We start from the raw sequence: 24,514 nt of genomic DNA on the forward strand, positions 1-24,514 counted from the left end.
AATTAAAGCTCTACAATTTCATAAAACAATTTTTAAAAATTGAATTTCATGGCAAAAAAATGTTCCCCAAACAATAAATATGTTTCAAACCTTAAACATAAAAGATGCATATATGTAAAGTTCATACATACCTTATAGGCACATATTCCCATGAATAAATCATGATAAAAATCACTAAAACTGCGAAAAACTGCTTTTTTCAGAAATTTTAATACGGTCACTTGCAAAATATAGCGATTACACGCATTAAAAAGTAAATGCATGTTGAATACCTGCATGTCTACAGTCTGATGATTGCATTTGTTTTGAGCTACAATTGACCACACTCATGCAACTTTGTGACACAAATTATTACAAAAAAGGCATGACATTTGAGAGGCTGAGCCCTCTCCATACAGACTGGGTGTTTGCTGCATAATGAAGCAAACACCAAGCATTAACACCTAGCAAACCTCCCAACAGCATGTAACAGCTGGGGTGCATGGGCAGAGCTATCTTGGCTGAGATCGTCACTCCTGGTGATGTCATCTATCGCCAGCACAGCCTTCGGTCTCTATATATTCCATGAGCCAAAGAATGAAAATGTTATTAGTGTTAAAATATGCCAAAATAATTTTTCTTTTCTTACAAAATTTTTGGATTTTTTAATACCTATAAAAATTTGGTATCCCCGTAATCAGAGTTATCATTTGGAAAGCAAAGTGAAAAATAAAGTAAAAATAGAGCCCAAAAGAAAATGGCGCAAAGCATTTATTTTGTCAAGTTCACTGCATTCAAATTTTTTTTCCGGCTACCCAGTACACAGCATGGAAAATGAAATACCACCGCTAGGAAGTACAATTTTTTACACAGAAAACAATCCCTTATAAAGCTTTGTACACAAAAAATAAGAACGTTTTTTTAAAGGTAGGGGACCAAAAATGAAAACTAAAAAACAAAAAAGGGCATTGGCAGAAAAGGGTTAAACAGATTCCCTACACATGCTACCTAAAAAGTATGTTGTAAAATGATACAATAAGACAGATGAATGGGTAATTTGTAATATTTTCTGACCTGGACATCTTACCCAAGTTATAGAAAACAGTCTAACAATATTGGCCAGTGCAACTCACAAGAGCAAACTTCAGTTTATGCAAATCCTATTCCGTCCGCTTTTGCTGTGTGGTTAAGGTTGGCTGTTTGGGATGGACTGGATTAAAACAGTTTTTTACAAAGTAACTACAGTATTTTTCGGACTAGAAGGCGCACTGGAGAATAAGACGCAGCATCAATAAATGCCTGCTAAAATGTTGAGGTTCATATATAAGGCGCACCGGATTATAAGGCGCACCGGATTATAAGGCGCACCTGATTATAAGGATGAATGAACAGCAGGTGGAAGACCTGTGCACAGTTCAAGGTAGCTGTTGTCTGTCAGTACGGTTCATATATAAAAAACAAAAAATACGGTACTAACTATCTCTGGTAGTCTTTGGAGTTATGACATGATGTCATTGGTGTATTTTTAGCAATTTTTCGTTGGAGCTGGATCATGGACTGGAGAATCCATGCTCTGAAGCAGCCAATTACAGCCGAAAGTCCTGGACCATAACCTGGAAATGGTCAAGTAGTACATGATCCAGAACTGCAATTTGGGGTATACAGATCCTCCAAAACAGATACCCTGGGATAGAAGCAAAAATCACTACTAAAACTATGTGGATTTTACACAGATTTCTTCCTATTCACTTCAGCAACAAAAAAGAAATGCTATTTGCGGCATACAGATCCTCCAAAATGGACACCCTTGGAGCAAAATTCGCTACAGCACAGTACAAACAGCTAGACGCTGGAGACAGCACATGCAGTATGAAATGTCAAGATTGCAAATGGCTCCCTGTTTTTATAGGGCTATGTGACATCACATAAGCCTGACGATCGCTGATTGGCTTACATGTCTGCACATGTGATCGAGGATGTTCCTTTCTCCTTCCCAGAGTTCTCTGCCCCATATAACACGTTATACTCGCAGCCAACTTTGTTCCTTCGAATGACCGCAAACTTCGGATTCATGACAAATTGAATTTTAACTTAAATTCGAACTGAATTCCACTTTGTTAGAATCGATTCGCCCATCTCTATTTAAAACTGTTTTTGTCTTTTGCATTTTAAAATGATGTAGTGCTCAGTGAAACCTATGTAGTGAATCTATAACCTCTTACCTTCAAGAATCATGTAATAAATGATGAAATGGCAAAGCTTGCCACTTAGTGTAAAAGCTGAATTAAATCACTAAAACTTAGGTCTCTTTAAAATGAATGAAAGTTAATTTGCACTGACCCGATGTGACCACTACACATGATATTGAGATAGCTTTCATTCTTTGTTTATCAGCTGTTGGGAAGAAATCTGTGGAGTGCAAGGGTTCGGGCCCCCTACCAATCTGACATTCAAGACCTATTTTATGGATATCTTAAAACAACTTAACATTAAAAAATGTGTTTGCTGTTTGAAAACAGATAAAAAGTAAAACTGTGCATTGCCACCTGGTGTGCATGATTCTCTACTGTGTAATATTTACTGTGTACCGTACACACTGATGATGAGCCTATCTTACAATGTGTGCGGCAAACATAAATATAGATGGCTTTCTTTATTGCAACCGACATCTCGCATTGGTTTACAATCACTGCTATACAAAATCATTAAAAATGAAATTCTCATTTGTGTACATGTTCTTCTGTCAACACAATTTATTTATTAGATGCAAATGGTTACAAATATATATGCTGCATAATCTTTAGAAACCTATAGAAGTAGCTAACGTCAATAGATAATTAAAGTACAATATGTGCATACCACATATACAAGACCATTGTAAGTTGTAGCTACTATTCACTGCTAAAGAAAAAGTGAGAAAACGATGTAGCAAAACAAAGTCATAATACAGTAAAAAAAAAATAAAACTTACCACCACCAAGAGTGTAAAAACCCAGGAGGCTCTCCTAATGTGATATTTTTCTCCCATCGAATCTATAAAATAAGACAGAATGTTAAACAATAAACAAACAGTTTCATAGAAATTGTTGAACAAAAAACATAACAGGAAACTTAAAGGGATAACATGAAAGTGGAAAATGTAATAAATGTTTTAGACACTTTTGTTGCCAGGATTGTCAAGGAAGTTGGCTAAGTAACATCACCCCTGCCTTAATCCAGAACACTAGTGACTGTCTCTCTGCTGTCTCTAACATCATGTCCTCTCTCTTCTTGAAACTTAATCTTTCTAAGACCGAACTTCTTGTCTTTCCACCATCCACTAACAGAGCCTATCCTAACCTCTCCATATCAGTCTGTGGGGTCACCATAACCCCAAAGCATCAGGCCCGCTGTCTTGGGGTTGTGTTGGATTCCGACCTCTCCTTTGAGCCACACATTCAATCTCTTGCTCGCTCTTGCCGGATGCATCTCAGAAACATCTCCAGAATCCGACCGTTTCTCACATTTGAAACCTGTAAAATGCTAACTGTTGCTCTGATTCACTCTCGACTAGACTACTGTAACTCTCTACTAACCGGTCTTCCACTCACCAAACTCTCTCCTCTCCAATCGATTCTTAATGCAGCAGCCAGGCTCGTCTTTCAGACTAAACGCTACACGGATGCCTCCAGTTCATGCCAGTCACTGCACTGGCTGCCAGTCTCCTTTCGAATACAGTTTAAAATAATAACCCTCATCCATAAAGCTCTGAATAATGCTGCACCTTCCTACCTCTCCTCTCTTATTTCAGTCTATCGCCCAACCCGTGCTCTTAGATCCGCCAGTGATCTTAGATTAACCTCTACCCTAGTGCGGACCTCCCACTCGCGTCTCCAAGACTTCTCTAGAGCTGCATTCTATGGAATGCTCTGCCCCGGACTATCAGACTAATACCTAACCTCCAAAGTTTCAAACGTGCTCTTAAAACCCATTTCTTTAGGCAAGCCTATAACACTCATTAACTGCATGAAGTTTTAACTCTTCTACTAACCCGTCCTGTGTCGTCCTCCCATCTGTTATCCAGCAACCAACAGGCACCAGACTTCTCTGCAGTCCCATTCACCCTGGACCTGGTATATATGATGACGGCTGAGTGGTTCAAGCGACAGCAATTCCATTTATTATATTTTGTTCTATTCCCTAAGAAGAATGGCTTGACCATTAAATATTCTTTTACCTCGTGTTACCCCATCATCTTCATAAACCGTAAGCTCTGGCGAGCAGGGACCTCACTCCTGTTGTTCCATACAAATGTTGTGCTCTGTCATGTTATATTATATTTGTATTTGTTTCCTATGATTTGTAAAGCGCTACGTAATATGATGGCGCTATATAAATAAAGATTATTATTATTATTATTATTAAGTTTAGTGGAGGAGTAACTTAAGACCAACCATCACCAATATTGCTTGACATTTTTTTGCAATAAGCGTCTAAAGTTTTTGTCCCTCTGCGAGTGCAAATAATTAGCTGTTAAAGCACAAGTTAAAAAAGGAAATTATAACAGTTTTTATTATACACTGATGAAATTTTAGCAATGTAACTTAGAAAACAAATTGTCCAAGTAAACTTGTAATCAAACAAGTCTATTATTTCACATAATGAAGAGTCAAGTAAAAACTCCAAAAATCTGTATAAAAGTTGTACTAAACTGCCCCTTTCTTCAGCTTTTCCTTTTACTTGTATTACCAGGATAATGGAGTCTTTATGTTAGCTAAAAGCAGGTTATAAGGAAAGTAATACAGTTGTCCTATGGCTGCTGATCGGCACAGGTCCCTGCTGTGAGTACAAGTGTTATGAGCAGGTAATGTTAGCTTAGAATGGCAGCACTCTGCTGGGTTTCACACCTATTACTTCCCTCATACAAAGTGGGAATTAGACCCTTCTGCCACATACAGAACTTAAATATAACAGGTAGATAGCAGAGTGCTTCACATCACAACATAGTAAGTGTGCCATGGCATTCAAATAATATCTTCCGTGTATACACTTGCCCTAAGTGCAAATTCCTTTTTTTAACTACAATCTGGAGTAGCTGCCATTCATAGTATCATAGTAGTAGTATATAAGGCTGGAAGGAGACGCAAGTCCATCAAGTCCAACCTTCAAGAATTAAATAAATGTTTTATCCCCATAACCCGTGATATTTTTTCTCTCCAGAAAGTCATCCAGGCCTCTCTTGAACATGTACATAGAGTCGGCCATAACAACCTCCTGCGGCAGAGAGTTCCATAGTCTCACTGCTCTTACAGTAAAGAACCTTTGTCTATGGTGATGGTAGAATCGCCTCTCCTCTAGGCGTAGAGGATGTCCCCTTGTCCTGGTCACAGGCCGAGGTATAAAAAGATCTTTGGAGAGATCCTTGTACTGTCCGTTCAGGTATTTGTACATTGTAATGAGGTCTCCCCTCAGTCGTCTTTTTTCTAAACTGAATAATCCCAAATTTTGTAATCTGTCAGTGTATTCTAATCCTTCCATTCCCCTAATAATCCTGGTCGCTCTCCTCTGCACCCGTTCCAGCTCTACTATATCCTTTTTATATACTGGTGCCCAAAACTGTACACAATATTCCATGTGTGGTCTGACCAGGGATTTGTATAAGGGCAGAATTATGTTTTTATCATGAGAATCTATTCCTCTCTTGATACATCCCATTATTTTATTTGCTTTAGCAGCAGCCGCCTGGCTCTGGTCACTAAAATTAAGTTTACCATCCACCAATACGCCCAAGTCCTTTTCAGCTTCAGTTTTACTAAGTAATTGACCATTTAGAACATAATTATACTTTTTGTTTCCATGGCCCAAGTGCATAACTTTACATTTATCTACATTAAACCTCATCAACCATTTCTCTGCCCATCCCTCAAGCTTCCACAAATCCCTCTGTAATGCTAAACTATCGACCTCAGTATTTATTACTTTACACAGCTTAGTATCATCTGCAAATATTGAAACTTGACTGTGTAAACCCACTACAAGGTCATTAATAAAAATATTAAAAAGAAGTGGCCCCAATACTGACCCCTGTGGCACTCCACTGGTAACATCAACCCAATCTGAGAATGTGCCATTAATGACCACCCTCTGTTTTCTATCACTAAGCCAATTACTTACCCAGATACACAGATTTTCTCCTATTCCCAGCAGTCTCATTTTATATACCAACCTTTTATGTGGCACGGTGTCAAATGCCTTTGAAAAGTCCAGATATACAACATCCACAGCGTCCCCCAGATCCAGTCTTGAACTTACCTCCTCGTAGAAACCAATCAGATTAGTCTGACAGGACCGATCTCTCATAAACCCATGCTGACGCTGGGTTATAAGGTTGTGCACAGTGAGATACTCCAGGATAGCATCTCTAATAAACCCCTCAAATATTTTCCCCACCACAGCAGTTAGACTTACGGGTCTGTAGTTTCCAGGATCGCTATTTGATCCTTTTTTGTATATTGGTACCACATTTGCTATGCGCCATTCCTGTGGAACATAACCAGTCCTCAGTGAATCTTCAAATATTAAAAATAACGGTCTGTCTATCACCGTACATAATTCATGCAGAACCCGGGGGTGTATGCCATCTGGCCCAGGTGATTTATCTATCTTAGTGGTTGCGAGGCGGCGCCGTACCTCTTCCTGGGTTAAACTGTTGACATTATAAAAAGAATTTACATTATTCCTCATTGTGTCTTCCACCAGGGGATTTTCCTGGGTAAAGACAGTTGAGAAGGCGACATTCAGTAGATTGGCCCTTTCCTCATCTCCTTCCACCATGACCCCCATGTTATTTCTAAGGGGACCCACACTCTCTGTTTTTAGTTTCTTATCGTTTATATACTTGAAAAATAATTTGGGATTATTTTTGCTCTCCCTGGCAATATTTCTTTCAGTCTCTATTTTTGCGGCCTTTATCTGTTTTTTACAGGATTTATTTTTCTCTCTATAATCCTGTAATGCCTCATCGCTACCTTCACGTTTTAGCACCTTAAACGCTTTATCTTTCTCGCTTATTGCTTTCCTTACAAGACTAGTTAGCCACACAGGGTTTTTCTTGTTCCTTTTATGCTTTTTCCCATAAGGTATGTGTTTCTCACAGGACTTTTTCAGAATATATGAGAAAAAGTCCCATTTTTTGGGGGGGCTTTTGTCTTTGAGAGCATTATCCCAGTCTATGCCTTTTAGGTCTTCCCTTAGTTGCTGAAAATTTGCCCTCCTGAAGTTTAGAGTGTTGGTTGCCCCTTCACTAACGCTCTTAGTAAAGCGTAATACAAAATCAATGATATTATGATCACTATTCCCCAGGTTCCCCCCAACCTGTAGTTTTGATACCCTATCAGGTCTGTTGGTAAGGATAAGGTCCAGCAGTGCCCCCCCTCTTGTTGGCTCCAGGACTAGTTGCGACAGGTAATTGTCTTTTGTTGTTGACAAGAACCTGCTACCTTTGAAGGACCTGCAGGTTTCTGCCCCCCAGTCAATATCTGGGTAATTGAAGTCCCCCATGATAAGTACTTCACCATGCTTTGAAGCCGCATCCATTTCACTTATCAGCATTTCCTCTGCTGCCTCCATTATATTTGGAGCCTTATAACAAACCCCTAGTAATATTTTATTATTCTTTTTCCCTCCCCTTATCTCCACCCATAGGGACTCCACATTTGCGTTACTGATGTCATCTCGCAAGACGGGCTTGAGGCAAGAATTCACATATAAACAAACCCCTCCCCCTTTTTTATTTATACGATCCTTTCTAAAAAGACTATAACCATCTATAGTAACAGCCCAGTCATAGCTACTGTCCAGCCATGTCTCGCTGATACCCACTATATCATATTTCCGTTCCAACATCAAGAGTTCCAATTCCTCCATTTTGTTTGTGAGGCTTCTGGCATTCGTGTACATACACTTTATATGGTTTTCCCTGTCCGTATTCCTTTTGTCCTTATTCCCCAATCTCATTCCAGCCCCCCTTCCTCCCCCATGGACTATGACTCTTCCCAGCTCTCTATGTACACCGTCTATTTGCCCTGCACAAGTGTAGTTGCCCTCCCCCCAGGTCTCTAGTTTAAACACTCCTCCAACCTTCTAGCCATTTTTTCCCCTAAAACAGCGCCCCCCTCCCCATTGAGGTGCAGCCCATCCCTACTGTAGAGCCTGTAGCCCACAGAAAAGTCATCCCAGTTCTCCATGAACCCAAACCCCTCCTTTCTACACCAACTTTTGAGCCACTTATTTACCTCCTTGATCTCCCGCTGCCTTTCTGGTGTGGCACGTGGTACAGGCAGTATTTCGGAGAAAATTACCTTTGAGGTCCTTGCCCTGAGCTTATGGCCTAAATCTCTGAAATCATTTTTAAGGACCTTCCACCTACCTGTTACTTTGTCATTAGTGCCAATGTGGACCATGACCGCTGGTTCCTCACCAGCCCCTCCCAGTAATCCATCAACCCGATCCGCAACATGCCGAACCCGAGCACCCGGCAAACAACACACTGTTCGGTATGCACGATCTTTGTGACAGATTGCCCTGTGTGTTCCCCTAATAATCGAATCTCCCACTACCAGCACCTGTCTGACCTTGGCTGTGCTCCCATTACCCTTCTTACTGGAGCACACATTCCCCTGGTTGCTAGCGGCCACATCTTTCTGCAGCATTGCTACCCCAGAGCTGATATCCCCCTCATCCTCCAGCCTGGCAAACTTATTGGGGTGCACCAGATCAGGACTAGACTCTCTACAACTCTTCCCTCTACCCCGCCTTCTACATGTTACCCAACTAGCTGCCCCCAGGGGTTACAGGGTTACAGTGAACCCTTTAATGTTCACCAGAAGCAGGGGCGTAACTTGAGGGTGTGCAGGGGCTTTGGGGCCCCATAAGGTCACACTTTCCCATATGAGAAGACTATTACTATAAATCATACATTATAGTCGGGCCCTGATACAAACTTTGGACTGGGGCCCATCAGTTTCAAGTTACGCCACTGACCAGAAGTATTCAACTGATTGTTTTTTTTAGGCTGATGCTCACAATCATGTGTCAACCTGCGAAATCATAGAAGATATGATTTCCAGAAAGTTTTATATGTCAGTTAAACTTGGTTCAAAATAACTCTAAATTGGACATTTGCACATTAGGTAATTCTACAATATGAATGATAGTTTGTATTCTTCCCTCAAATTACATTTATTCTCTAAAATCTCAAAAGAGGGGACATTTGTCTGATAGCTTATGGCCCCAGAGATCAGAACTAAAGGGCATAAGTGTCGGTATGCTTGCATGATGATGACAAAATGAATTCATTAAGACTGGCAATTTGAACACTGGTCTTAAAATTACTGCTGCTGGCGATCCAGGGCCCATATCTACAACGAGACTCAGGCCTACTTTTGAGTATGGGTGCAAACTCCGCCAGTTCATACCTAAGACCAAGTCTAAATTGGAAAAGTTTTTTGCTATAGTCTCCACTGGTTTTCCGCTGTGTGTTCACGCCACAGCCTGCCTGCCAAAGTGGCGTGTGGGTCAGAGAAGCCAGAAATCTGGTGGGAAGGGGGTGATCCATGTGCAATCTCCACTAGAAACCATCAGTGTGGGGAAAATTTCCCCAATAGTGTTGTGCAACAGAAAAAGGGACTCATTTTACCTAAATACATTCCAAATACTTTTGTAAACTACGGTGTTTATTTTGCAGGTGCAACTGCAGAAAAAACGGTACATACAAAAAATATGAATTGATTTCACAGGCCGATATCTCTAGAAATCATCTGCATATTCGCTCTGTGTTTTTTAGACTGTAAAAAATGCAGTGTGAACATACCCTTAGGCTTCCCAGATTTTTATCATGGACTGAGGGCACAAGAGTAGATAAAGAAAATAGGTGTCAATCGCCTTTAAAATGTAAACATCTGTGCCCGTATGCTGTACAAAAAGAATTGTGCACACTCTCCTTCACATTAGCAGCTGCTGGCTCTCATTCCTGCCAACCTCAATGAAGTGGTTTTATTACTGAGAAAGACGATAAACATGTACTTTCCAAAGGTCCAGGAGGTCTTAGCACCACTTGTTTGTCTCATAAAGTTCTGCAGTTTGCAATGAGCTGACCTTCATCATTCAGTAAAACCTGCAGGAAGAAGGTTAGCTGTAGGTAAGACCAGCCTTTCTGGATATGGTTAGGTGTCAGTGCTCAGCTGTGCTCTGTAACAAGCAGTATAACATCATTATGCTTTGGGACCAAGTGTTCAGTATAAATAACTGAAGATGAATGAATATTGAATACAATATATAACAAATATGTTTGAATCAGCCTGCAGTCAGTTTTGGGGCTCATTTATGTTGCACGCAACCCTGTTATGGTGTGGCTGCACTATTCTTTGTGTGACACAAATTCTGCACTAAAGGGGGCACGGTCCGCTGTGCAGTCAGACCGTGCCCAAATTTAACAAGCAAAGTCTGACAGAAGTGTGTCGCATGGCTCATGTTAAAGGTGCACCAAAAAAAAAGTGGTGCACTGTGTCGGAGCAGTGCAGGAAGCACCAGATTAATGAAGAACGGGCACCAGAAATACTGAATCTGGTGCCCTCTGCACACTACACAGGCAAACTGTACATATTGCAGTTTGCATTGTTTTTAGTAAATGTGGGCCATTGGGTAGAGTTAATCAAGAATTGAGACACCAGTCTAGATGTTCCCTCCGCTGGCTCATGTCTCTCGGGGGCCCCGTCATCTGACCTGACACTAAAGAATGAAGGATGTGCACTATTATATATATATTAAGCTGCGCATAATATGCATATAACATATACTGTATGTGATGTGTATGTGCTGTATCTGTTATGAGTATATGCTGTATGTATACAGTGTGTATGGTGTCTGTATAAATTGAATGTGAGATTATATATATGTTTGTATATGGCACTATATGTGTATGTCTATCCTTTAGCCCATGTTGTTTGGGCTAAAGAACACAACGAATTTACATTACACATTAGTGGATAATGCATATCTGTGCTTTGGTCTGATGAATCCAAATTTGAGATATTTGCGACGCAGAAAAGGTGAACAAATGGATTCTACGTGCCTGGTTCCCACCATGAAGCCTGGAGGAGGAGGTGTAATGGTGTGGGGGTGCTTTGCTGGTGATTCAAAATTCAAGGTATACTGAACCAGCAAGGATGCCAAACACACCTCAAGGCTGTGTAAGGGCTATTTGATCAAGAAGGAGAGTGATGGGGTGCTAGACAGATGACTTGACCTCCACAGTCACAAGACCTGAAACCAATCAAGATGGTTTGGGGTGAACTGGACTGCAGAGTGAAGGCAAAGAGGCCACCATATGCTAAGCATATCTGGGAACTCTTTCAAGACAGTAAGAAGACCATTTCAGGTGAATACCTATTGAAGCTCATCAAGAGAATGCCAAGAGTGTGCAAAGCAGTAATCAAAGTAAAAGCTGGCTACTTTGAAGAACCTAGATGTAATATATATTTTCAGTTGTTTCACACTTTTTTGTTAAGTATACAATTCCATTAGTGTTAACTCATAGTTTTGATGCCTTCAGTGTGAATCTACAATTTTTATAGTCATGAAAATACAAAAAAAAGAATGAGGTGGTGTGTCCAAACTTTAGGTCTGTACTGTACATGTATGGCAGGATGCGGGAAGGTGTTAATGACATGTGTGCCTATGGAAGGAAGGTTACACTGCCGGTTGGCAGTTGAGTTTAGAGTAGATTACAGAAATCTAACATCCACAGGAATAGCATAATCATTTCTCAATTGCTTTCCAGGTTTTCCTCACTCACCTGCTTGTCAGGAAAATAAAAAGAAAGCCAGGATTTATTATGTTACTGTGTTGCCCTAATGTGAGCTCTTCTGGTTCCACTACACAAAATACAGATGATCAAAATGGATAAAATCCAGTCTGTACGCCGTGGATTAGGACTGTGCTAATTTTATCACATTTTTTAAATTATTCTCTTAATTCCAGGAAGAGAGTTTGTGCTCAAAAAGAGCCAGTTTGGGGAAACATATACTGTGTTTGTGGGTCAACTGATCATCAATATTTGCTATACTGCATTGGAGGTCCAGGAGATTAAACCACTTGTAACTTATGTTGAAATCATCCATATGGGCAGATTAGTTGTTGCCTACATCAGTTGGTCAGCAGTTGCTGAAAAAATTATTGAGTCTGACCAACATAAGTATAACTTGGCCACCTTAAAACTTATGAAAAGGAGGAAGCCCAGTAGGCAAGTAAAATATGATTTCCAGTGAGGCACCTATATGACATATGCTCGTAATACACCTTTTGTTTATCATACTGTACTTGCATGTTACTCCATATTTGTATCTATTAAAAGGTACTTACTTCTACATCAGCAGTCCACCTTAGACGATATTAGCTGTAAAGGCTGTTTAACTGCATGCTGGGACCTTTCACTCGTATGTTGCTTGGCTTGTATGCCATTAAAATGAATCCACACACTCAGACTAGATCCTGCAAATCCCAAATTAGTTGAAGTGCAATTTAAACGATTCATTCCTCAATTATAATGAGCGAAAGGCCACTTAGTATCAATAACGTCTGCCTAGAAGCAGCAGGAAGGGATTAAGACCAAATGGAAAAACATGCATCTGGATTAGCAGTTTCATTGACCTGCTGCCTAAAACTTGTCTAACTCCTTTAGCAAATGATCACCTTGGCAAACAGGCTGTAGTTTGGTAATGGACTATAATGATCTGTGAAGAATAGGATAGTAATCATTAGTAGGACTTCTTACCAATCATTCATTAGTAGCAATTACTTCCCTGTTATAATGAATCCACCAAAGAAATCATTACTCTCCAGGAGTAGACACAATATCTCACAACAAATCAAAATTTTCAGATGGGATAACATTTATTACATTAGACTATCAGCAAGGAATGTATTGAGCTAACTGTGAGCTTAGGACTTCCCATATTATATCAATATACTGTAAGTTCTAACTGGCCTAAGAAAAATCAGCCATGAACAATTCTGCTTGTTCATCAGATTCTGAGAAAAAAGGCACATGGTTAGAGTCAGGATTTAGCCAAATAATCCTCCATAAATGAAATGAAGAACAAGGAGGAAAGGAGGAAAACTCCAAGTTTCAGAAAAGTTTATTCAGCACATTTGTGATATTTCAGTCCATATCTTATCTATCTATCTCTCCCTCTCCATCTTTCATATATCTAGTAAACTTCATAAAGTATATGTGTCTGCTTATCTATATATCCTATCTCCTATCTATGTATTTCTCATTGTGTCCATTTATTTCTCTATATAAATTTCTATCCATCATGTTTTTTATTTGAAACCGAGCAATGAATTGAACATTTTAGAATAAAACATAAAAGTAACTGTTACTGTATGTAAGTGCCCCAATACCAGTGCCATTTAGCACACGAGGGTGCAACCTTAACAGGCCTTGAGCAGAACACATTACACACTAAGTAACACAATTTTATACATGCCATCAGTGAAAGTGTCAAAAGATAGTTAAAGCAAACAAGCTCCGTCTCAGGGCCAAATCACCAAAACATGATCTTATAGAACCAACATTGTACAGCATAATATGTATATAACATATATCTGATGTATATATGCTGTATATGTGTGTGTATCTGTGATGTGTATATACTGTATGGTGTGTGTATATATGTATATACTGTATGAGTGTATATATGCTTTACATCTGTATATGGCACTATATGTGTGCGTAAATGTGATGTGTATTATATATATATTTCTAAATGGGAGGGGACCCATTCAGAAGTTTTCTATGGGGCCCTGCCTCTCTTAGTCAAGCACCTGTATAAGCAGAAATGTTAAAGGGGTATTCCAGGAATCAGCATAATTCATATACAAATGAGTCAGTAAAATATAAGCTTATATGTAATTAGTTGTTATTTAAAATTTTGCTCCCGTTAGCAGAAAAATGCTGGTGCATAGAATGTAATGAAGAATTAAAATGCTACTGGCCCTTTAATCAGTCTGTTGATTTCCTCTGCGCGGTCCGTTGCAGAGCATACACAGGACAGAAGATGGCCGCTGGTCACGTGTCCACATCACATGTCCTGCACCTGCCTGTGCAGGTCATGTGATCACCACTCCGTTTGGCTGTAGTCGGTTGGTTGCACTGCATCCAGTATGGCCAGTGTTTTGGTGATGGCAGTTACACATCATTACTATGGTAACAGAGCAAGAAAACCTGTTACATCATCACTGGGAGGAGGAGTTACTGAGAAATAAAGGATCTTGGAACTTGTAGTTTCCAGTGGCAGCCATCTTGGTGATAGCTTTAGAGAGACCATAAAATTTAGTGAATCATAAAATCAAATCATTTAAGCTCAATTTTGTGACTAATGACATTAAGTTTTGTTACATTCATTTATTTAAAGCATTATGGGTTTTTGTGTCAGACGTCCATATTCCCGGAATACCCCTTTAAAGTTTCACAAATGATGGCATGTATGAATAAAGCATCAAATTCTAAGCAACAAATGATAAACTATTTAAGATAAAGATTCAATTGACAACATGGCTTAAAAGTCACAACACTTTACCAGGTGTGTCCCCCGGTAGTGACAGAGGGCCCCATGGACTCAAAGTTTACTTACATATGGATATATTTGGTGTACATAGAGACTAAAATATTCAGTATACAGTGATGCTATCCTTGAATATCTGAAAGCCAATAACCTTATAACACAGCATCGGCATGGGTTTATGGAGAGATCAGAGTAGTTAGACCTATCTGACCAGCTTCTAAGAGGTGGTGAGTTTAAGATTTGATCTGGAAGAGCCTGTTGTTTTGTTTTAATAAGTTTGATTAAAGGCATCCGGTCATCAGATATTGACCAAATAAACCAGTATTTAAGACAATGCAAAAACGAATATTCTTTTTCCAAAATAGATTTTTTTTCATCAAAACTAACCCCTAGGCGCAACACGACGTTATACTACGTCCCCGGTGCTAGATGCTTAGCGCACCGGGACGTAGTATAACGTCCAGCTTCTGGGACCGGCTCACGAACGGAGCCGGTACCAGAAGCAGCGGCTGTCAGCTGTCTTTCACAGCTGACACCGCGCTGTAACACCAGATCGCGGGTGTTAACCCCTCACACGCCGCGGTCATGCTTAAGGGTGTTCCTGCTGTGGATCAGATCCCCCGTGCCGCTTACCGGGCAGCTCCGAGGACTGGCATGTGCCCCGGAGCTGCCCGGTCTCCATGGCAGTCAGACCCCTTCCGGCTCTGACTGTAAACTGTCTGAGCATGCGCAAGCTTGCTCAGACAGTTTACACTGCACTACAATAAAATAGTATTGTAGAGCAGTGTATTGAACTTAAACCAGTGATCAGAGCAACACTGGTTTAAGTTCAAGTATGTATAAGTAAAAATATGCAAAAACACTTAACACTACACATTATAATGAATAAAAAATAAATACATAAAAATATAAGCCCCTAAAATGTCACTTTCCCATAAAAAAAAAAGTATAAAAAAACATAAACATGAAAACACAAAAAACCCTGCATATTTGGTATTGCCGCGTCCGTAACAATCTGCATAATAAAACAGAATTGTTACTGGACCCGCACGGTAAACGGCGAAGGAAAAAAAAAACTCAAAAACTTTCGAAAAAAGATCATTTTTAATTAATACCCTATAAAAAAATGCTCTAAAAAGTGATTTAAAAGATTTTATGCACTCTAAAATAAGCCCACTAAAAAGAACAACTGTTCTCACAAAAAATAAGCCCCTAACCAGATTTGTCAGCCGAAAAATAAAAAACTTATGCATATAAAAAGATGGTGATGCTAAAATGAATAAGATTTTCTCCAAATTAGTTTTTATTCAGTACAATTGAATAAAATACACAAAACCCCCACATATTTGGTATCCCTGCGTCCGTAACAATCTGTAAAATAAAACAGAATTGTTATTAGATCCGCAAAGTGAACCCTGTAAAAAACAACCTAAAAAAACGCTCTCTGAAAAAAAAGATGATTTTTTTTATTAATGCCCTTTAAAAATGCTCTAAAAAGTGATTTTAAAAAGTTACGCAATCTAAAATAAGACCACTAAAAAGAGCTATCATTTTTGCAAAAAATACGCCCTTAAACAGATTTGTGAGGTGAAAAATAAAAAAGTTATGCATATGAAAGATGGTGATGCTAAAATTAACAACAATTTTGCCAAATTACTTTTTATTCAGTAAAAATGAGAAAAAATATATATAAATGAAGTATTTTCATAATCGTGGCGACCCATAGAATAAAAATAATATACTATTTTTATGGTATGGTTAACGGCCAAAAAAAAAAAAAACACATAAAAATTTTCCTAAAAATTGATGATTTTCATTTCCTCCACCAACAAAGAGTTAATTAAATCTCACCAATTAGCTATAGATGCCCCAATATTATGTACCAGAAAAGTGCATCTCATGTGGCAAAAGAAATAAGCCCCTATAGGTCCTCAATAAAAAAAAGAAAAAAATTATAGCCTGTACAATGTGACATAGCAAATCTGGATGGCGCCTCTTTCCCTTCTATGCCCGGCCGTGCACCCATACAGCAGGTTACCACCACATATGGGGTATCCGTGTACTCGGGAGAGATTGGGTATCAAACTTTGTGGAGCCTTTTTTCTTTTAATCCATTGTAAATGTTTAATTTTCCACCCAAAATGAGTATATTGTCAAAAAATATTACAATTTGCAGACTGCACCTCCATTTTGTTTTAACCCCTATAAAACACGTAAAGGGTTAACAAACGTCTTAAAAGTGGTTTTTCAGGCGTTGAGGGGTTTAGTTTCCACAATGTGGTAATTTATCAGTCTCGCTATTATTTAGGCCTCTCAGTGTCAATTAGAAGTTGAGTAGGTCCCTCTAAATACAAAAAAGCCAGAATTATTTTTTTTTTAACTCTCCCCAGAAAGCATAATAACATTTTGTCAATAAATTATAAACTGTGGCAACTGTGTAATTTTTTTCTAACCCCACAAATAAAAGCTTTTCTATGGTCACAGGGAAAAATACAAATATTTCCACAACTTTTTGGGGCCAAACTGTGACAGTCAGGAGGATGCATAAGGATATCCAAAATAACCAATTAAACAATGTCATATATATCAGCATTAACTTCTGTTTGGGCATTTAGCAACAACAAAGATTGCAGATTTTGACTGTTGGGTATATGTATACCATGTGGCTATTGCAAATTGCCTGAAGTGCCAATAAAGATGAATTCCCGGAAACTTAAATCAGCATAATGTGCATAATGTGGTTTAGCAACTGGGGCCTCAAATGTGCACAGTGCTCTTTCCCTCCTGAGCCCTATCATATTTCCAGGCAAATTATTAGAGTCACACAACACAATAACTATAGAGCTGCCACTGACAAGAGCCTGGCACAACATATTGGGCACAAAAATAATTGGCATTTTTATGGCACGTTAAATTTTGAAAGCACCATTAGGGTGAAAATGATTAAAGCAGTCTTTGAGAGGTGTAGTTTCCAAAGTGATGTAACTTATTTGGAGTGTCACTGTTCTGATATCTTATGGGCTCTGCAAACTCATCCTGGTACCCAAGAAATCTGTCCTCCTAAGGTCAATGGTGCTGTTCGGTTCTGAGAGCTACCATAAAAGTGTAAAGAAAAAGTGCACTTAGAGCCTCTTGACAACTGCATTGGTTCCTAACAAATTGGTTTTGAAAAATGTCTTTATAAATTGACTTTGTAAGCATTCATATTTAACACAAAGCAAAAATATTGTAAATTTAAATGTCATTTATTAACTTTGTTGAGTGGTAAAACTACATGTTGGCAAATATTAAAAAAAAATAAAAGCAAATATTTCAATGCAATTTCAACATTTTAAAAATGTGGCTCAGTAATTCATTTCTTAAAATAAATCGCCAGAGAGGTTTTTGTAAATATTATGCAGATAAAATCTAAGCACATAAAGTGTAAGATTAAACATAATGCTTATTAAAGTCACTATCCAGTCACAATAAGAAGTGACAACTGTGACACAGTTGGATGCCACAGAATTGCATCATTTCCTTTTCAGCATGTTCAAAGAAGTAGTCTGTATATCTATATATCCGGTTGGGGTGTGGGAGGGCTGTAAAAAAAACCTAAAACCTATGGTTACCTTCTCTGGCGGCTACTTTTGTTCCACGCCACCCCCCCTTCAGTGTCGTGATTTACTTATGCAGGCCCCGACTTTGCAGCCTCATCCCACCAGGCTGCAATGCATAGAGTGGGTGCATGCATTCAATAATCAGTAGGATGGAGTCAAGAGGCGATTTGGTAACGAATGTTGTAACGCCTCTGACTCATCTGCATATTTTTTTAAAGACTTATTTTTACATAAGGAAGACGTTGCTATCCCCTAGAGTAAAGGACTTTTTCATTTTTCCATGTACAGAGCTGTGTGAGGGCTTATTTTGTGTGTAACAAATTTTACTTCTCCATCACATTATTTATTATTCCATGCTATGCACTGGGAAGCTGGAAAAAAATTCCAAATGTGGAAAATTTGGAAAAAAAAAAATGTTCACGTCACGTTCTTGTGGGCTAAGTTTTTAAAACTTTCAAAGTGCTCTCCTACTAACACCTCTACTTTATTCTTTGGTATGATCACAGTGATACCAAGTTTATACAGGTTTTATTGCTTTTTAACACATTTTAAAAAGTGTACGAAAAAGCAAAAAAAAAAAAAAAATTGCCATCTTCTGACACTAATAACTTTGGCATAGTAGTGATAAAGTGAGCTTGGTTTTGGCACCGTGTGTATATACTGAACTATTATACCAATGGAGCAGCTGTATATAGAGCAGCATACATTAAATTGATCCTAATATTTAATTTAAGGGGGAAATAAGTTATATTATAATTAACTTGATGGGGCTCATATTGTAAGTAGCCTAGAAACTGTCCTCATCTGCATAGAGTTTGCTAGCTTTCCCCATGCTTGTGCAGGTTTCCAGTATTCTCCAGGAGTCCAAATACATATTCAGGAAAGTGGGTAAAGACAATTTTTGTAAAGTGTTGTGGAATATATTGCTATAAAACTAAAATGATTGGGGCACTAATGTTCATTTTTATTCATCACTGTCCTATAATCTGTTTTTATTTTCTGATTGTAGATTTTAGAATGTTTCTTTTATTTTTTTTCCATTATCATGGAGCAGTCATTTAGCTTTAGCTCTAGTAACAGCCTTTAGTGATGCTCATAATATTTAGGGCAAATGTTAGTCCTATTACTAGATGCAGGATAAAATAGCATAATATAGCATAAATAAATAGCATATACAGCTACAAGGAACATATAGAGCTGTAAAACTATACGGAATAATTTTAACAATTTTTTTTACTATACCGTCATTTAGCCATAATTATAGCCATAAAGTAGCAATAGATCACGAGGATGAAGGACATAGGTTACAGGACCTATGAATAGATCTAGGTAGCATAAGCCACCATACAATATGTTTGCTTCGCTTTATTCACCAGCAGTTTTATTAATATACACTTGAAATATACCACTGAATGTTCCAAACTGCAAGCAGTTGGAAGAATTAAAATTCAGTTTATATAACTCCATCGCCTTAAACAAATAAACTACAAAAGCAGCAGGGAGGATTTAGGACAGAACGAGAGCTTAATACACTGATCTTAAACATCTGGATAGGATGTGACCTGAATGTCTGCTCCTAATCTCTTCCATGTGCAATAGATAACAATACACTGCAATGGTATCACAACTGGGTTTTTTACCATTTGACTATTACCCCAAACAGTATAATAATAATTATTATTATTTATATAGCGCCTACAGATTACGCAGTGCTGTACAATGCATGCCAAATTGGTCCCTGTCCCCATGGGGCTCACAATCTGAGCAACTTACCAGTATGTTTTGGAGTGTGGGAGGAAACCGCAGTACTGGAGTATGTTTTCAGATATTGACCTGGGTGGGACTTCAACCCAGGACTCCAGCAATGCAAGGTTATTTTTTGGCATGGCATTTTTTCTTGTGCAAGGTTATATTTAAATATCCTTTGGGACTGTCATTTTATAAGACCAGAAAAAGTGAAATCCTTACAAAGTTCGATGTCTCGTATTACAGAAAAAACTAACCCTGATTGCGCCCATTGACCATAAATCCATTAGGTTTCTGGCTTTTTAGGTGGATGAAAATTTCCTCTAGTGAGTCATTTTTTATGAAATTTACAACAGTTGTTTCTAATTGGAACTTCTACACTGATGTAAACATCCCCTAAACACCAGTTCTGCAGCATTCAGCCCACATTCATTGTCAAAAAAACATGTGTAGAGTAGCCATAAATTTTCAGCATGAGAACTGATTTTTGTTGGTGATGTATCAGGAGACCAGGTTCAAGTATTTCTGTTTATTAAAGCCTCTTTTCAAGATGAATCAGAGCCAATTCACTTCAGATAACTGGATGTGCTGCTTCTTTCTGTCCTACTCTGAGCTAAATTATGAATAAGCCGTTAAGAAAAATGGGAGACACACAGCAGCTAATGTGGATGGCTGCAAATTTATAACAAACATCTAAGCTTTTGGGCTGTAATTTATAGCGATATCTGCAGAAGTTGTCAATAACTGTCTCCTACAAAACTGAAAAGGACTTGTGAGATAGTGAATCAGAGCAATATACTGTATAGGTCAAATGTACAGAATCTCATGACCCTTCAGGTGTAGGAGGGAAAGTGTCGAAGGCATCATTAGGTGAGGTTTACTGGACAAATCGGGAGGTGCTGCAGACTGAGTAAAAGCTGAATCATGTCCCATTGGCATGGTAGTGTGACTACTTCAGTGCACCCCTAACTAGTTGTGATATGACAGGTTACCTTAATAACTTCCCTCATCAGCAGTGATGAATATCAGAAAAGTCCTAACTGTACTGGATAGGGTGCCGTGTTGCTCACAGCCAGGAGAACATCCAGAGCTGGTGGAGCCCCAAGGACACGCATACACACCACCCTTCAAGCTACAAAAAGGCACACGCCAGGGCTGCCCACTTTCACCACTACCGGGCCTTGTAACAGCTTCCCCTCTCCATGTTAGTCCATTGTCACCTGATTAAGATGATTTCCCTTGACTGTTATATCCTCTGCAGACTATCCCAATACTATTAAAAAACACAGAAGTAGATTGGTAACTGCTGGCTTTTCAATCATTTATCTGGTGGGGCAAAAGATCAATGAACCACTGGATCCAGACAACTATACCACTACAACTATCTCGCAGATCTGGTAAGTCTAGATAGGCTGGAAACCCTACACCACAAAGAGAAGCAGGCAAAGGAGTTTTTCTGAAAGTGGAAAAGATGACCAGAGCGGAGATTGTACAGCTAGTTTCTCCCTTTTGTTCGACCCAATGGTACAATGTGGAATACCTGAAAGGCTCTCAAGGGGCATTACAAATATAACACACACTAGGTGTGAAAGTATATTGTGTAAGGACGCTCCTTATACAATAATTGTATTCCCGTTCAAGTTTTATCAAGCAGTGAGTTCAGACGAAGGCCAAGGGTATTAGAAGCTTCTCCCTCTCAAGGCATCACCTGTTTTTGCAACAACTGTATATTGGTAACAATCAAAACAGTGCTCTAGAAAGTTATTGTTATGTTATGTATTGTAATGTACAACATGTTGTATATACTTGTTGGAAAACCAAATAAAATGTTTAAAAAAAAAAAAACTCCCCTCATATTTCTTACAGTGTGTCTTAATTAATTCCTATCAAGAACAGAAAAGTTTAATTTTTGCAAATTTAGGTACACCCACCAATTTTCACAACATACCACACCTGTTGTGAGAAATTGCATAATTCACCAAGGCATGCCAAAATATGCACTAAATAAATTAGAATTCAATGTATAACCACACAACTTGATGCTCTGTCTTCTTTATAGGCTGTCCCCTACTTAAGAACACCCAACTTACAGACGACCCCTAGTTACTAACGGACCTCTGAATGTTGGTAATTTACTGTACTTTAGCTCTAGGCTACAAAGATCAGCTGAAACCATTATCAAAAGGTGTCTGCAATTGAGTTGGGTTGTCATAGGAACCAGGATTAACAATACAACTTTTTTCCATTTGCCACAGAAACAAAAACAATTCTGTCTGAGGTTACAATTATAAAATATAAAGTTCTGACTTACTTAAGAACAAACCTACAGAAGCTATCTTGTTCATAACCCGGGGTCTAAGAAATATTTATACAATATTGGGCTTCACATTTTTGAAGTTTTTTCTGGCTTTAACTATTTTTCTTCTGCAATCCAGGGAATCCTGTTCTGCATATGGTTTTCTGGCTTTCAATAAAGGAGTCTTAAATGGCTTTCCAACTTTAAGATATTGGTCACCTACCTAAATGATAGATTATCAATATCAGATTAGTGAAGTCTGACACGCTGCCCCGCACTGATAAGCTGATTATGGCACACAAAGAACCAAGTTGGATGTCCGGTTCCGTTCTCTGTGTAGCACCTATTTTTAAGTACTTCAGGGGCAGTTCCTAGGGCACTTAGAGAAAGGAAGTGGACATCAGGCTCCATTCTTGGTGTGGTGAAAAAATCCCCACTGATCTGAAACTGAAAACCGATCATCAAACATCTATAACAAAATATGAATCCTTACCTCTGACAGGAAAGTCTGTGCCGATTTCTGAGCTCCTACATGTAGTAAATATTCATACACATATAAAGCTAATCTGAAAAAGAAATGAGAAAAAAATCTTAGCAATTACAGAACTAAATAAGTTATATAAACAGCTGTAAAGGACGCGCTGCACATTAAAGGGGCATTCCCTTGAAGACAGTACTCAGGATAGCAAAATAACACACGTTCTCCAATTCGCTGTCAACAAAAATACAGCATTTCACAGATGTAATTCAAACTTTGTTTCTATCAGTCCAGGTGTACACAATTTCAGTTGCCCCTTGTTTTCTGACCCTGTATATTCTGTCTTTAGCATCGGCAGCCATCTTGCTTTTCTGTCTGATGCTGTGGACCTGAGCCATTCTCTGCCTCTAGTCCCCCCCCCTGCATTCCAGGTTGAGCTCTCACTCACTTACTTCCTGCCAGAAAACAACAAATCACATCGCATTGTGAGGAGAGCTACAGGCAGATAAGTTCTTTATCCGGGGAGGGGGAAGGAGGCACATCAGATTGAACAGTGTGTGTGTGTGTGTATGTAGCTGAAATGTAGCAGAGCTAAGAATGTTATATGCATCTCATGGATCTCGTCATCTCATCTCTGATCAGTCTCATCTCTCTTTCTATGTGTCAGATACTAGTACAATGTTCAGAAGGTAAATGAAAGTGTTGCATGAAAGTTGGCGTGTGCGCCAAAAAATCCTGTTAAATGCGTCACAAAACGGAAATAGCCGGGAAACCCGACGGAAATGCAGTTCGTGGACCCTAAGTAAATGTGCCCCATTGTGTCTGCTTAGAGAGTCCCCGCCCAGACTCTTCATTTTACACTGAGTGATAGGAGCTAAAACGGCAATAAAATTGAGTAAAATTGTAAAATAAAGGGTTAAAAATTATCTTTATTGTGTTAACATATTGACAGCAGATTGAAATTTGAGATTTTTTTTTCATGGGCAAACCCCTTTAAATGTACAATAGAGTACTTCAGCTGATCATGCAAATGACAATTTAATGTGAATGATGCTCCTGCAAAGGTAGATGATAGAAAGGACAATAAATTTAAGCTGTCCAAACCTTGTGTTTCCAGGGAGGTGAGCCACTATCAAAGGAGTTTGGCAGTGCTTATTTTCCTCTTCCCAGCCAGTTTAAGCATGCATGTATAAGAGAGTTTGGCCGCGAACAGTTATCTGTTGTATATTGCCAACATAATGTAACTTATCTGCTTGCTCTTACTAGCATAAGAATAAAAGTAGAAAGAATTAATTTCCTAAAATATATTCGATCCCTTAATTAATATGTGCGTCTTGTAAACTTTTACACTAATACACCGCTCAGAACTAAAACCTTGTAACTAGTTACAAATAGCAAACCAGCAGTGTCATTCACAGGGTTATCTTCCAAACCCATAATACAAAAAAATAAGTGGTAGATTGGGGTTACAGACAAAAATAATAGAGTTTTTTACTTGGCCCAATCTGTGACTGGGTTAGAGAAATACATGGTATGAAAGAAAAGAGTTGTCCTATTGGGACAGTCTATACCCATTAGCCACTAAAATTAGCTCATTTAAAAAGATGGATAGTTGTCCATCCATGATCGTTTTTAAAATTAACAGTCAGTGGTTGATACTCGTAGGTATACCTTGATTATTGGAGGGACCGAAATGTGTTAAGATTCGGTAGTGATTGCACATACATTGACAGTGCTTAACCATGGTTGGAATTTTTTTTTATTTCCTTCAGAGAGACCAATACATCTATATCATGTCCCCACTGAAGGG

At 38.7% G+C, this 24,514-nt stretch overlaps 1 protein-coding gene across 1 annotated transcript in view; it reads right to left on the reverse strand.

The window, feature by feature from the left end:
* The window catches only part of SSBP4 (single stranded DNA binding protein 4), a 244,442-nt gene that overhangs the window by 163,877 nt on the left and 56,051 nt on the right, over positions 1 to 24,514 (reverse strand). The window contains exons 2-3 of the mRNA XM_072112559.1: positions 22,720 to 22,792; positions 2,951 to 3,012 (exon numbers count right to left, since the gene is read on the reverse strand). Coding sequence (XP_071968660.1) covers positions 2,951 to 3,012; positions 22,720 to 22,792 — 135 coding nt within the window. The remainder of the gene's footprint in view (positions 1 to 2,950; positions 3,013 to 22,719; positions 22,793 to 24,514) is intronic.

The sequence above is a fragment of the Engystomops pustulosus genome, chromosome 1, assembly GCF_040894005.1.
Source record: "Engystomops pustulosus chromosome 1, aEngPut4.maternal, whole genome shotgun sequence".
NCBI classification, from domain to species: Eukaryota; Metazoa; Chordata; class Amphibia; order Anura; family Leptodactylidae; genus Engystomops; species Engystomops pustulosus.